Consider the following 12,210-nt stretch of genomic DNA (forward strand, 5'->3'; position numbering starts at 1 on the left):
TACCTTGGCAAGCTCACTTGCTTCTTGAAAGTAATTAGCTCCTTCAACATCATCGTATCGAACAAGATTAGGAGAGACCTCTTCTAGACGGTTCCTCACTTGATCCAGAGTATCATATGGAAGAGTGACACCTGCAATCTACAGCAGAACAGATCCACCGTGACATACAGCTTTACTACTTAGATGTGTCAGGGTTGGTGCAGGCCTCGGACCCACACGGTGCAGGAATGGAACAGACTCCCTCAGGGTGCCTTTTAAACTTCAAATGCATGCTGCAGCATGCACGGCCCAGAACCCAGTACAACAGATGTCATTTAACTGAGTGAGATGCTGCAGGCCTTTAATCCCAGCACTTGGGAGGCAGAGGCAGGTGGATTTTTGAGTTTGAGGGCAGCCTGGACCACAGAATGAGTTCCAGGACAGCCAAAGCTACACACAGAGAAATCCTGTCTCGAAAAACTTAAAAAAAAAAAAAAAAAAAAAAAAAGGAAAAAGTCAGGGTTGGGGTAATAATTCATAATTGCAGCTATGATGAAACAGTATTACTAAAAACAAAAAAAATGAACCCCTCCAAAACCCTATTAGTATCTTTTAGCATATAATCTTTTTCCCTCTTAAAAATTATTTACTACCTTTTTGTTTATCTGTTTTGCCTGTGTGCGTATCTGTATACCACACAAAAAAGTGTGTCAAATCTCCTAAAACTAAAATTATAAATTATTGTGAGCCACCCTGTGAGTGCTCTTAACCACTGAGTCACCTCTCCAAATCAGATAGATCTTTCAAGGAAGCAGCAAGTATTGAATGCAGACGTGAAAAATTTTAACTCACAAGATCTGTCACCAAACTAATTTATCTGCAGAATGTTTCTCTATAGGAGAATACTTAGCAAGTGTATAGTATTAAAGAATTATAGAGACGATGCTAGACTAAATATCAATACATCTAGCTTGTTATTAATCTACAATAAAAGCACAAATTTTAGTTCTTTGTTTCCTGAACACTTTATCTCCTATACAACCAGGTCATAGGAACCCTCCCTCATTTTAGAGAAAAAATTTCCTTTATTTTAAAAATAATTTTAAGAAGCTAACATGTCTCCTATCCCTTAAGCTCAGTGGTAGAGCCCTGCTGTGTACCTGTTGGAAGCTCTGGGTCTATCTCCATCACCACAAGCTATATACATATAAGCCAGCACTCTACCAACTGCACTATATCCCCAGCTGCTTAATAGATATTAGCAGACAAAAAAGACTTCAAAGAAACGCCTCAAAATTAATACCTCAGAGAGCGCCCTTATGATTTTCCAGTCTTCTCTTGCCAAGCCCGGAGGTGTCACTGCTACTTTGGTTTGCTGAGCTCTGCCCTCAGTGTTGACATAAGTAGCAGACTTTTCTGTGTAAGCAGCCCCCGGGAGAATAACATCAGCTATGGGAGCACCAACATCACCATGATGCCCTGTGAGGAGAAAAACGGTGAACCACGTTTTAGTAAAAAACTGGATTAATAAATCTGAAGTAGTGGAAAACATCTGTAATCTCAGTATTGGGGGGCCCTGTAGGAGAATCTTGAGGTCAGTATGAGTTACACAATTAAGACGGTCTCAAAAAGTATCACCACCACCACATCAAAAACAATCCAGACGGGGCTGGAAAGATGGCTCAGTGGTTAAGAGCACTGGCTATTCTTCCAAAGGACTAGGGTTCAATTCCTAGCACCTACATGGCAGCTCACAACTGTCTATAACTCCAAGATCTGACACCCACACAGACATATATATGCAGGCAAACATCAATGGACATAAAATAAAAACAAATTATTAAAACAAAAACAAGCCAACACAACATACACTGGATACTATTATATGGGAAGACAATATAGCTCCTTTTAGTTCCCATTTTTATTTTTGTAGTTCTGGGCATCAAATTTGCCTCATGCAAACCATGGAATTTATTTACCACTGAACTACACTCTTAGCTTGGATTAGAGGCACACACCACCACCAGCTGGCTTGAACTACACTCTTTTTTGGAGAGGTGGCGGGTTTAACTTATTTGTTTTATGTATACTGGTGTTTTGTCTGTATATGTCTGTATGAGGGTGTCAGGTCCTCTGTAACTGGAGTTACATACAGTTGTAAGCTGCCATGTAGGAGCTAAAAATTGAACCCAGGTCCTCTAGATAACAAGTACTCTTTAACTGCTGAGCTATCTCTCCATCCCCCCTGAATTACACTTAAAACAATTTTTTTAAAAATTTTGTGTGCATTGGTATTTTGCCTGTATGCATGTCTTTGTGAAGGGGTTGACTCCCCTGGAACTGGAGTTACAGACAGGTGTGAGCTGCCACGTGGGTGCTGGGAATTGAACATGGGTCCTTTGGAAGAGCAGTCAGTGTTCTTAACCACCAAGCCATGTCTGCAGCCCTGAACTACACTCTTATTCTCATTTTAAAAGCAATGAAAGGCCAGATGTGGTGGCACATGCATTTATCCCAGCACTTGAGAGGCAGAGGGAAGAGGATCTATGTGCTTAGTCCAGCCTGGTCTACAAAGCAAGTTCTAGGACAGCCAGGGCTACAATAGAGAAACCTGTCTAGAAAAGCCTCCCCCCCTGCCCCAAAAGGCCTCTAACAAGCAACAACAACAACAACAAAAACAAAAACAAAACCATGTGGTATACTGCAGGTCCTCTAAGTCAGTATCCAAGTGGTTAAAATTTATAGTTTAGTCAGACGCGGTGGTTCATGCCTGTAATCCCAGTGCTTACAAGGTGGAGGCAGGAGGATCAGGAGTTTAAGGTCATTTTCAGCTAAGTCAACCTGAGCTTCTTCATGAGACCTTGTTTCAAAAACAAATTACAACAAGTATCTTGTACTATTAAAGTTATTTTCTCTCACAACAATGTAATGATAGTATATTACTAAATAATGATGCTAAGTATTCTGATACTCATGTTGTCTTTGCTGGCCTCAAACTTTCAATCTTCCTATCTCGGCTTCCGAGGACAGGAATTACAGGTGTGCACCTGAAAGGTTAAACTACTGTTTAACATTCCTCTAAATGAGTAGCCAACTCCAGCCATTCCTGTTCCTGAGCATTCAGGTTGCCTTAACTCGTTAGTTCTTAAATAAAATCAGGCAAGAAATCTTTCAAAAATTATTTTGTAAAAAAATATTATTTTGTATGTATGTATTTCGCCTTCATGTGTATCTGTGTACTACATACATGCCTGGTGCTCTCTGAGGCTAGAAGAGGCTGTTGGAGGCCCTGGACTGGAGGTACAGACAGTTGTGAGCAGCCATGTTGGTGCTAAAATCTATCTAGGCTATCTGAAGAATAGGCAGTGTTCTTAGCTGCGGAACCATATCTCCAGGCCATTAGGTAATAACATCAAATATAATAATGGGTTTTAAGAACTGCCTCAAACTCTTGTCTTCTTGCCTCATCCCCAAGGGCTGGGATCATGGGCATATGCCACCCCTCTAGGTAACAAACAGATTTTGTTTATTTGTTTGTTTGTTTAAATAAGGTTTATTATTAAAAAAACTTGCAAATAAAAAAAGTCACATATTCAGGTTAAGCACATTCAAAGTATATACACTTCAGTGAACTTCTATACTGTTAGAACAGCTATTCAGAACAGAAGCTATGTATATCAAATAGCTTTAGTATACACTTTTGTTTCTAGTGCTATGGTGCTACTTACCTTGGTAAACAATGAAACAATCCTTTGGCAAGTCCTGCCGTGTGATACAACCTCCATCTGCTCCCAGGAGAAACAGCACTTTGGGAGGGTTCTTCCTAATTGCATCTACACCAGGTTTATAGCCAAGGTCCAAAGCAGCTACCTGGCTTGCAATCCTATAAAACAATTATGGAATTTCAAATACACACGCAGCATTTTCAGTGTAAGTAATTTGAGTAATCACAGGAATAATTTTTTTTATATTCAGTTCTTTTGTTTTGTTTTTTTGAGACATGTTCTTTGTGTAATAGCCCTGGCTATCCTGGAACTCTCAGAGATCATGCGCCACTACCACCTGGCCTTTATTCAATTCTTACCCACTTAAATATAACATGCATAGCATAGTGTCTCTCTTTTTCTTTTTAAGTTTTTTGAAACAGGTTTCTCTGTGCAGCCTTGGCTGTCCTGAAACTCACTCTGTAGACCAGGCTGGCTCGAACTCAGAGATCCACCTGCCTCTGCTTCCCAAGTGCTGGGATTAAAGGGATGTGCCACCAAATCTAGCCTTTTCTTCCTTTTCCTGTGGCTTGGGAGATTGACCCTATCGTGTGTGTGCTAGGCAAGTACTGTAAAACAGTGAGCTTCATATCCTCCTCCTGACACTGTTTTTCATGAAATAATATGCAAGAGTCACAGCTAAGAGAAGGGCTGCAAGTTGGAGGGCAACCTGTACAGGCAATATAGCAAGTTCAAAGCTATCCAGAGATACAGTAAGAATCTGCCTCAAAAAGGAAAAAAAAAAAAAAAAAAGGCTGCGTGTAGTGGTTTGTGCCTTTAATACTAGCACTTAGGAGGCAAAGGCAGGAGGATCTCTGTGAGTTCAAGGCCAGGCTGGTCTATAAAGTGAGTTCCAGAACAGCCAGGAAGCCGGGCACAATGGCGTATGCCTTTAATCCCAGCACTCAGGAGGCAGAGGCAGGCGGACCGCTGTTGAGTTTAAGGCCAGCCTGTCTACAAAGAAAGTCCAGGACAGCCAAGGCTACACAGAGAAAGCCTGTCTCGAAAAAACAAAAAGCCAACTAACCAAACAAAACAGCCAGGGCTCTAATATTAGAAAGAAAACCAATCTCAAAAAACAAACAAACAAAGCAAAAAGAAAAGCACAGTGCATCCTTTAATCCCAGCACTCAGGAAAGCAGAGGCTGATGGATCTCTGAGCTCTAGCCCAGCCTTATCTGCACAGCAAGTTCCAGGCCAAACAGCAACATAATGAGACCCTTTCTCAAAAACAAAAGAAAAAGCCACAAAAAACAAGACATGAGAGGAAGGCAGGAAGAAAAAGCCAAGCAGGTAAAACCATTACTACACACACTGGAATATATACTATAGAATTGTTTTCTACCACTGTTATTTGTTTCAGTGAAAATAATCTCCTAAGGAAGAGGCTCAAAGTAACAACTCTTTCTTTTAAACTCATAGAAAACATACAAAACAGCTCTTGAAGCCTCACAGTCCAGCAGCTCTCCTTTTTCCTCCTTTGAGACAGGGTTTCTCCGTGCAGCCTTGGCTGTCCTAGAACTTGCTCTGTAGACCAGGCTGGCCTCGAACTCAGAGATCCAACTGCCTCTGCCTCCCATGTGCTGGGATTAAAGGTGTGCACCACGACCACCCAGCCAGCTCTACTTCTATAACCTTAGGAAGGGGGTAACCTACAGTTGGGCAATCTCAATTACTCAATCTACAGTTGAGTAATCTGTGTTAACACCACCTAGTTAGTTTAATTTTGGAGTTGAGAATGGAAACCAGAGCCTGGTACCTAGATAGGTAAGCACATTACACCACTAAGCCACACCCAGTCAATAACAGAATTATTTAAAAGTCATCAGAAACTACTGTCAGTGTACATATTAAAAAGAAACAATTGGCCAGGTGCGGTGGTGCACACCTTTAATCCCAGCACTTGGGAGGCAGAGATGGGTGGATTTCTGTGGGTTCAAGGCCAGCCTGGTCTAACAAGTGAGTCCAGGACAGCCAGGACTACATACAGAGAAACTCTGTCTCAAAAAACCAAAAAAAAAAAAAAAAGGGGGAGAAGCAATTGTTATACATTATCATAGTAAATAATGATTAAGATCTTTTGTTTATTTTGGCTTTTTAAAAAACTGGTTTTTATTCATTTGTCCTGATTTTCTTTCTTATTTTCAAGAGAAAGAACATTAGTTGGGGGTGGTGAAATGGGAGGTGGACAGAGGACTTGGTAGTAGAGGAGGAGAAGGAATATGACCAAAACATATTGTATGAAAGACACTATTAAGGAAAAAAGTTCATAAAGAACTTCCAATTATAGGCAGGAATTCTTATTTGGTAATGAAAACAAGCTAAATCAGAACACAAAGTTGTAGTCACAGTATAATTTTAACTATATACCTACAACAATTACACAGGGGAAAGACTAGAAGGAAAGGAACAGAAATTATCTTTAGATCATGAAATAACCACTTCATTTCATACTTTGCTCTCTTTTCAGCTTTCCTAAAATAAATTAGTACAATTGGAATGTTTACAAAAAAAAAATCTCTTTAGCTAAAGTCTCATTTTATGTTATATTTTTTATCATTTCATCAAAGTCAGCAGACTCACTGTACTTTTAAAATTAAGGACAAAAAATATGATACAGATTAAAAAAAAATACAAAGTCTCACATATCCCATGCTGGTCTCAACTTCACTGTATAATGGAAGATAACTTTAATCTCTGATCTTTCTGCCTCCACCCTGGCTGGAATTACAGTGTGTGTCCTGCATGCAGTTTTTTATGTGGCATGGGAGAATATATCCAGGGCTTCATGCATGCCAGACAAATCTCTACCAAATAAGCCTTACACTTTTAAGATTACTGTTTTGGTTACAATACACATACATGACTTTCATTTTACTCACTTTCCACTCTGCCCTCATCTTTCCCTTCCTTGATAATTTCTTTTACTGTTACTCATTAACTTGCATTATTCTTAAAATATCTTATATTTTATGTCTGTAATGGGAATAATGTTTCTAAATGTTGTTTGTACATATAAACATGACAAGTAAATCAGGAATGAACACACTCACTCACTTGAATTTTCTAGTATGTAAAACGATCAACAAACCTATGCAGAATATTCATAATTTTCCAGTCTGCAGCAACACCACTCGTCACCCGAATCTTTTGTGCAATGCTGGACACAGCTGCAAGAATTGCTGCTCCATCATTTCTCTGGAGTGCAGAACTGCCTAAAACCACCATTGGTTTTTTAGCTTCCTTCAAGACCTATTTTAAAACAAAACAAAACTAAACTGTGATCTTAAAACCTTGCAAGTATAAGCTAATCATCTAACTGTACTTGTACCCACATGTCTTTCCAAGTTTAGAGATCCAACAAAGAATCATTAATTTTCCTAACAACATCTGAGTTAATAAAAACAGCGTGGCAATGTTACTGTGAAAAAGCTTAATATCACATAAAACAGATTTTATACAATTAAGCATTGGGAATGAAAAATTATAGCCAAGTGTCCTCTGATTGGAATGGACACGGGCAGGTCTCACACAACGTGGGAAGTGTCCCTAGATACTCAAAGGCTACTGAAGACCCAAGGAGTGGTGACGTGTCCACTTGGGACATAGAAGTAAAAGGATCATTAAGTTCGAGGCCAGCCTGATCTACATAATGAATTACAGGCTAGCCAGAGCTACAGAGCAAACCCTGTGTCCAAACAAACAAGAAGAATAAACAAGTTAAAACACAAAAGAAGAAAGTATGATGAAGTGTCACCATCTACTACTTCCTGTACTCACCAAGACCAAAACAGAAGAGAAAGGAGAGAAAGCAACAGAGCATTCCTAAAGCAGTGAAGACTTTGCTTTACCCACAATGAGGGTGTGAGTCTCAAGCAGATAGGAAACCACAGGCTAGGTGGAGATTAGTAAGCAGAACTGAGGAACAAACAGCGTATATGTCAGTATTAAAGACAGTAAACTACGGCTGGAGAGATGGCTCAGAGGTTAAGGGCACTGACTGCCCTTCCAGAGGTCCTAAGTTCAATTTCCAGCAACCACATGGTGGCTCACAACCATCTATAATGTGGTCTGGTGCCCTCTTCTGGCACGCAGGCATACATGCAGGCAAAGCACTGTAAACATAATAAAATAAATAAATCTTAAAAACAAAACAAAACAATAAACTAAAGGAGCTAGAACAGTGGCGCAGAAGCTCTTGGCCAGCAGCAGGAGCTCAGTTCCCAGCACCCACACTGCAGCTCACAACTGTCTCTAAATCCAGTTCCAGGAGATCGGACACCCAATGCACATAAAAATAAATAAATCTTTAAAAATAATAACTAGAAACCAACAACAGTAGAAATGTATAGCTTAGACACACCTGGCTGAATGTATGGTTCCCCGAAGCGATTGCTTGCAGAATTTTAGGAGAGTCCCCTAGATGTTCATATCTGTAAGTGAGGTCCACTGGAGTGCCTATGAGGGCCACTTTTAAGTCATTATGAAGCCAGCTGAAACAAAATCAAGTTCAGAGCCAAATAAGTTAAGCATAGCCTTTGGTCTCAACAATTCTAAGTCCTACCACTATATACAACCACAAAATGTCAGAAGCACAAAAGAATTCACAGAAAATTTAATCTTAATAAATATAATTTAATGTGTACCTTTCAAAATAACCATCGTCAGAACAATTTGGGGAAACAGTTTGTTTTGTAGGAATCCTCAATACAAGTCTAATGTAAACGAAGACTATTTCTGAAGAGCTGTCCTGTGGGTTATAATTCCCAGTACTCATGTGGCAGTCAGATATTTCTCAAATATCCCCGAAAATAAAGTCATTATTTATTCCTTACAGCAGAGTACTATGAAGCTACCTCCTTTAAACCCATTGGCTTTTTGTTGTTGTTGTTGTTGTTTGTTTGTTTGTTTGTTTGAGAGAGGGTTTCTGGCTGTGCTGGAACTCACTCTGCAGACCAAGTTGCCTCAAACTCCGAGATCTGCCTGCTTCTGCTTTTAAAGAAGCTGAGATTAAAGGCGTGCACGACCACCAATGGGCTGTCCTTTAAAGCTATTTGTTGTGTGGCTTGTTTGTCTGAAGCAGTGCTAATTTTTTAAAAAAATATTTATTTATTATTATGTGTACAGTGTTCTGCCTGCATGTACACCTGCAGGCCAGAAGAGGGCATCAGATCACATTATAGATGGTTGTGAGCCACCATGTGGTTGCTGGGAATTGAACTCAAGACCTTTGGAAAAGCAGTCAGTGCTCTTAACCTCTGAGCCATCTCTCCAGCCCAGCAGTGCTAATTTTTATCTGTCATCTTGAAGTAGTAACACCTTCTTTCCCTCTCAATCATCTCCCAGATTAGATAATAATCTAGATAGATAATACAGCCACACTAATAAGTGTCACAACACAAGCGAAAAAGACTGGGGGTGGGAGGTGCTCTACAAAATAACTATCCTGCACTTTATAAATAAGTGAAACAGGGTGGGGCAGGGGAGGGCTGGAGAGATGGCTCAGAGAGTAAGAGCACTCACTGGCTGCTCTTAGAAAGGTTCTGAGTTCAATTCCCAGCAACCACAAGGTGGCTCACAACCATCTATAATGAGATCTGGTGCCCTCTTCTGGCCTGCAGGTGTACATGCAGGTGGAGTACTCTATATATGATGAATAAATAACTCTTAAAAAAAAAAAAAAAAAAGTAAAAAGGGCCTGAAATGTCATAATATTGATTACAACGTGTGATTCTAGATGGATGCTTGTAACAGAAATTTTGGTTTCTTCGTAAACTCAGTTATGTTATGTTAATATGTTCTTGTTTTAATCTCAAGTGTGAGATTTTAGTTTGGGCTTTACTGTGTCCACAGCTGATAACTGTCTCTTACAGGGCTTGGTCTTTGTCAGATGGTAAAGGCCTGCCTCTGCAGCAGGAAGAGGGTGTGGCTAAGGACTCAGGGAGATGCATAGGAGAGCTCAGAGAGAGAGAAAGCGTGGCGTGCAGTGGTAGCATGTGGCAGTTTGGAGAGACCGAACAGTTTGTCAGCTTGGAGATAGACTGAGAGAGACATTTCAACACAGAGAAACTGCTCTGTTTGCTGTTGATGGAGACTGGTACTGTCCCAAAAGAACCGGATTAACCCTCAACAGCTGGGAGAAGTAAAGGTCTGCACCCCCTCTCTTTCCACTAATCTTTCTCTCTTACCAGGGTTAAGGGTTGGTGGGAGGGAGGTAGAGGCTTCAAAACCCCAAATAAAATAGAGTTTTTAAAAAGAGAGTCAACAGATGCTGGACAAGAATACAATTCTGGGGTCTGGAGTGGTGGTTCAGTGGTTAAGAGCACTGTCTGCTTTTCCAAAGGACCCAGGTTCAATTCCCAGCATCCACATGGCAGCTCACAACTGTCTGTAACTCCAATTCCAATGGCTCTGACACCCTCACACCAATACACATGGAAAAAAAAAAAGAATAAAATTGCTATAAAAGACGGGGCTAGGGATACAGTTCCGTTGGTAGGTGCTTCCCTAGTATGTAAGTTCTTATAATATAGTTGAGTCTGGCCTTGAACTTTCAATGAAATTTGAGGTGAGCTTGAACTGATCCTTCAGTGTCCACCTCTCTTGGTGAATTATAACCATGTTTGCATAAACTTTATTTTATGTGTGTATTTGAAAGACGAGGAGGAAAAAAAACCAAAAACCAAACCAAACCAAAACAAAAAACGACAAGGAGGTAGGACAGAATAATCTGTTAGACATTTTCCCCTCCTCTAGTATCTCTACAACTAACACTAGGAATCACCTAAAATACCATTTCATATATAAAACAAAAACAATCACATATTTTTGAAGTTCTTATTAAGTAAGGATTAAATTAAATTACTTACCTCTTTCGAATTCTAGCATTAAATAGCGGTGCCTCAAAACGTGGATTTGTACCAATTAGCAGAACAATATCTGCCTCTTCCACACCAGCAATTGTAGTATTGAGAAGATAATTAGAACGTAAATCTGTGCTAAAAAAAACAATATATGACTTAAGTCTGAGAAGAAAAATAAACAATAACAACATAAAATTATGCAAGTAAACTTAATACATGCTAAGAATCCAGATTGTCCTCTTATCATAAATCCCAAGCACTCTCACCTTTCATAAATTATGTCTACCTTTTGGTTTGTTTATGAGACAAGGTCTCACTGGCCTAAACTGGCCTTGAACTTGAGCAGTCCTCCTCTCAGCCCTCCAAGTGCTAGAGATTACCACGTGAGCCACTAGGTCAGGCAGGTATGTCTAAATGAAGTGAAACTTATTAACATGTATTAGCTATACAGAATAGGTTCAGAATCCCACTTTCATACATGTGTAAGGAGCAATGTGATCATATCCACCACTCATTACCCTGCCATCTGCTAATCTTCCTCTTCTCCAACAGACCTTTCCACTTTCATGCTATTTGGTTTTGACTTTTATGTGAAAGTACATTGGTATGTTAGAGAAATCACAGTGTGTCAGAAATTGAACATTGATGCTACAGATGTGTTGTTTTTTGTTTTTCAAGACACAGTTTCTCTGTGTAGCCCTGGGTGTCCTGGAGTTCACTCTGTAGACCAGCTGGCCTTGAACTTAGAGATCCACCCACCTCAGTGCTGAGATTACAGCTGTACACCACCACCACCTGGCCAGATGTGGTTGTTTTAAGTAACTAAAAAGGAGAATGTGGCTAAGTACAGTAGCACGCATCTTTAATCCAAGCACTTGAACTTAAAGACAGAAAGTTCCTCTGCTACAGAGTTCAAGGCCAGCCTGGGCTACATGAGACTCAAAAACAAAACCCAAAATAGCTCCTGGAGAAAAGCTTAATGTTTCTCACCCAGCTCCTTCAGTGGGGAAGACTTCTTCAGTGCACAGGTTGTCAGCGTCTACTCTATTAAGCAGATCTTTCAGAGCTACTAAGGCTTCAGCATCCACCAAACCACCTGCGATTGCTGCCACATCCTTGCCCTGAAAGTTCTGTAACTAGAAAGAGAGAAAAGGGCATTACTAGGAAACCTACAGTCAGCAAAGACCACAATTGTTCAGAAAATAAAGCAAGTCACTCTCAAGTATCAAGAGTGATGAGTATCAGGACACATCAGCAATCTTTCCTGGACAGTGCAGCAACTACCCATATCATCGCACATTCTCTTTATAGCAAATGGAAACACAAACCACACTGGACACAAAGCAGACACAGATCGTGGGGCCCACAGCCACAACAGACACATCTACATCATGGCTCCTACCTCTGCAGCTCAGGGAACACCACAGAAGAGAAGGTAGAAAGATTCTAAGAGGCAGAGTACCAGTAAATGTCTGCCATAGAAATGGCAGCATAAACAAGACCTGAGCAATTTCAATACCAACAGACATTTTAACATGGAAGGGAGAAAATTTTACAGGGTCTCACCTCTAGACAAAGAATTACAGGCAACTACTCACTTCTAG

General features: G+C 40.2%; 1 protein-coding gene across 2 annotated transcripts in view; it reads right to left on the reverse strand.

Annotated features, from left to right (window-relative positions):
- Positions 1-12,210, reverse strand: part of NDUFS1 (NADH:ubiquinone oxidoreductase core subunit S1) — a 38,289-nt gene that overhangs the window by 4,726 nt on the left and 21,353 nt on the right. For both annotated transcript variants that reach the window (XM_084778290.1, XM_084778291.1), the window contains exons 11-17: positions 11,597-11,742; positions 10,613-10,741; positions 8,107-8,236; positions 6,835-6,995; positions 3,708-3,862; positions 1,283-1,458; positions 4-138 (exon numbers count right to left, since the gene is read on the reverse strand). In XM_084778290.1, the coding sequence (XP_084634416.1) occupies positions 4-138; positions 1,283-1,458; positions 3,708-3,862; positions 6,835-6,995; positions 8,107-8,236; positions 10,613-10,741; positions 11,597-11,742 (1,032 nt within the window). The remainder of the gene's footprint in view (positions 1-3; positions 139-1,282; positions 1,459-3,707; positions 3,863-6,834; positions 6,996-8,106; positions 8,237-10,612; positions 10,742-11,596; positions 11,743-12,210) is intronic.

Source organism: Acomys minous (assembly GCF_964271855.1).
Source record: "Acomys minous genome assembly, chromosome: 4".
NCBI lineage: Eukaryota > Metazoa > Chordata > Mammalia > Rodentia > Muridae > Acomys > Acomys minous.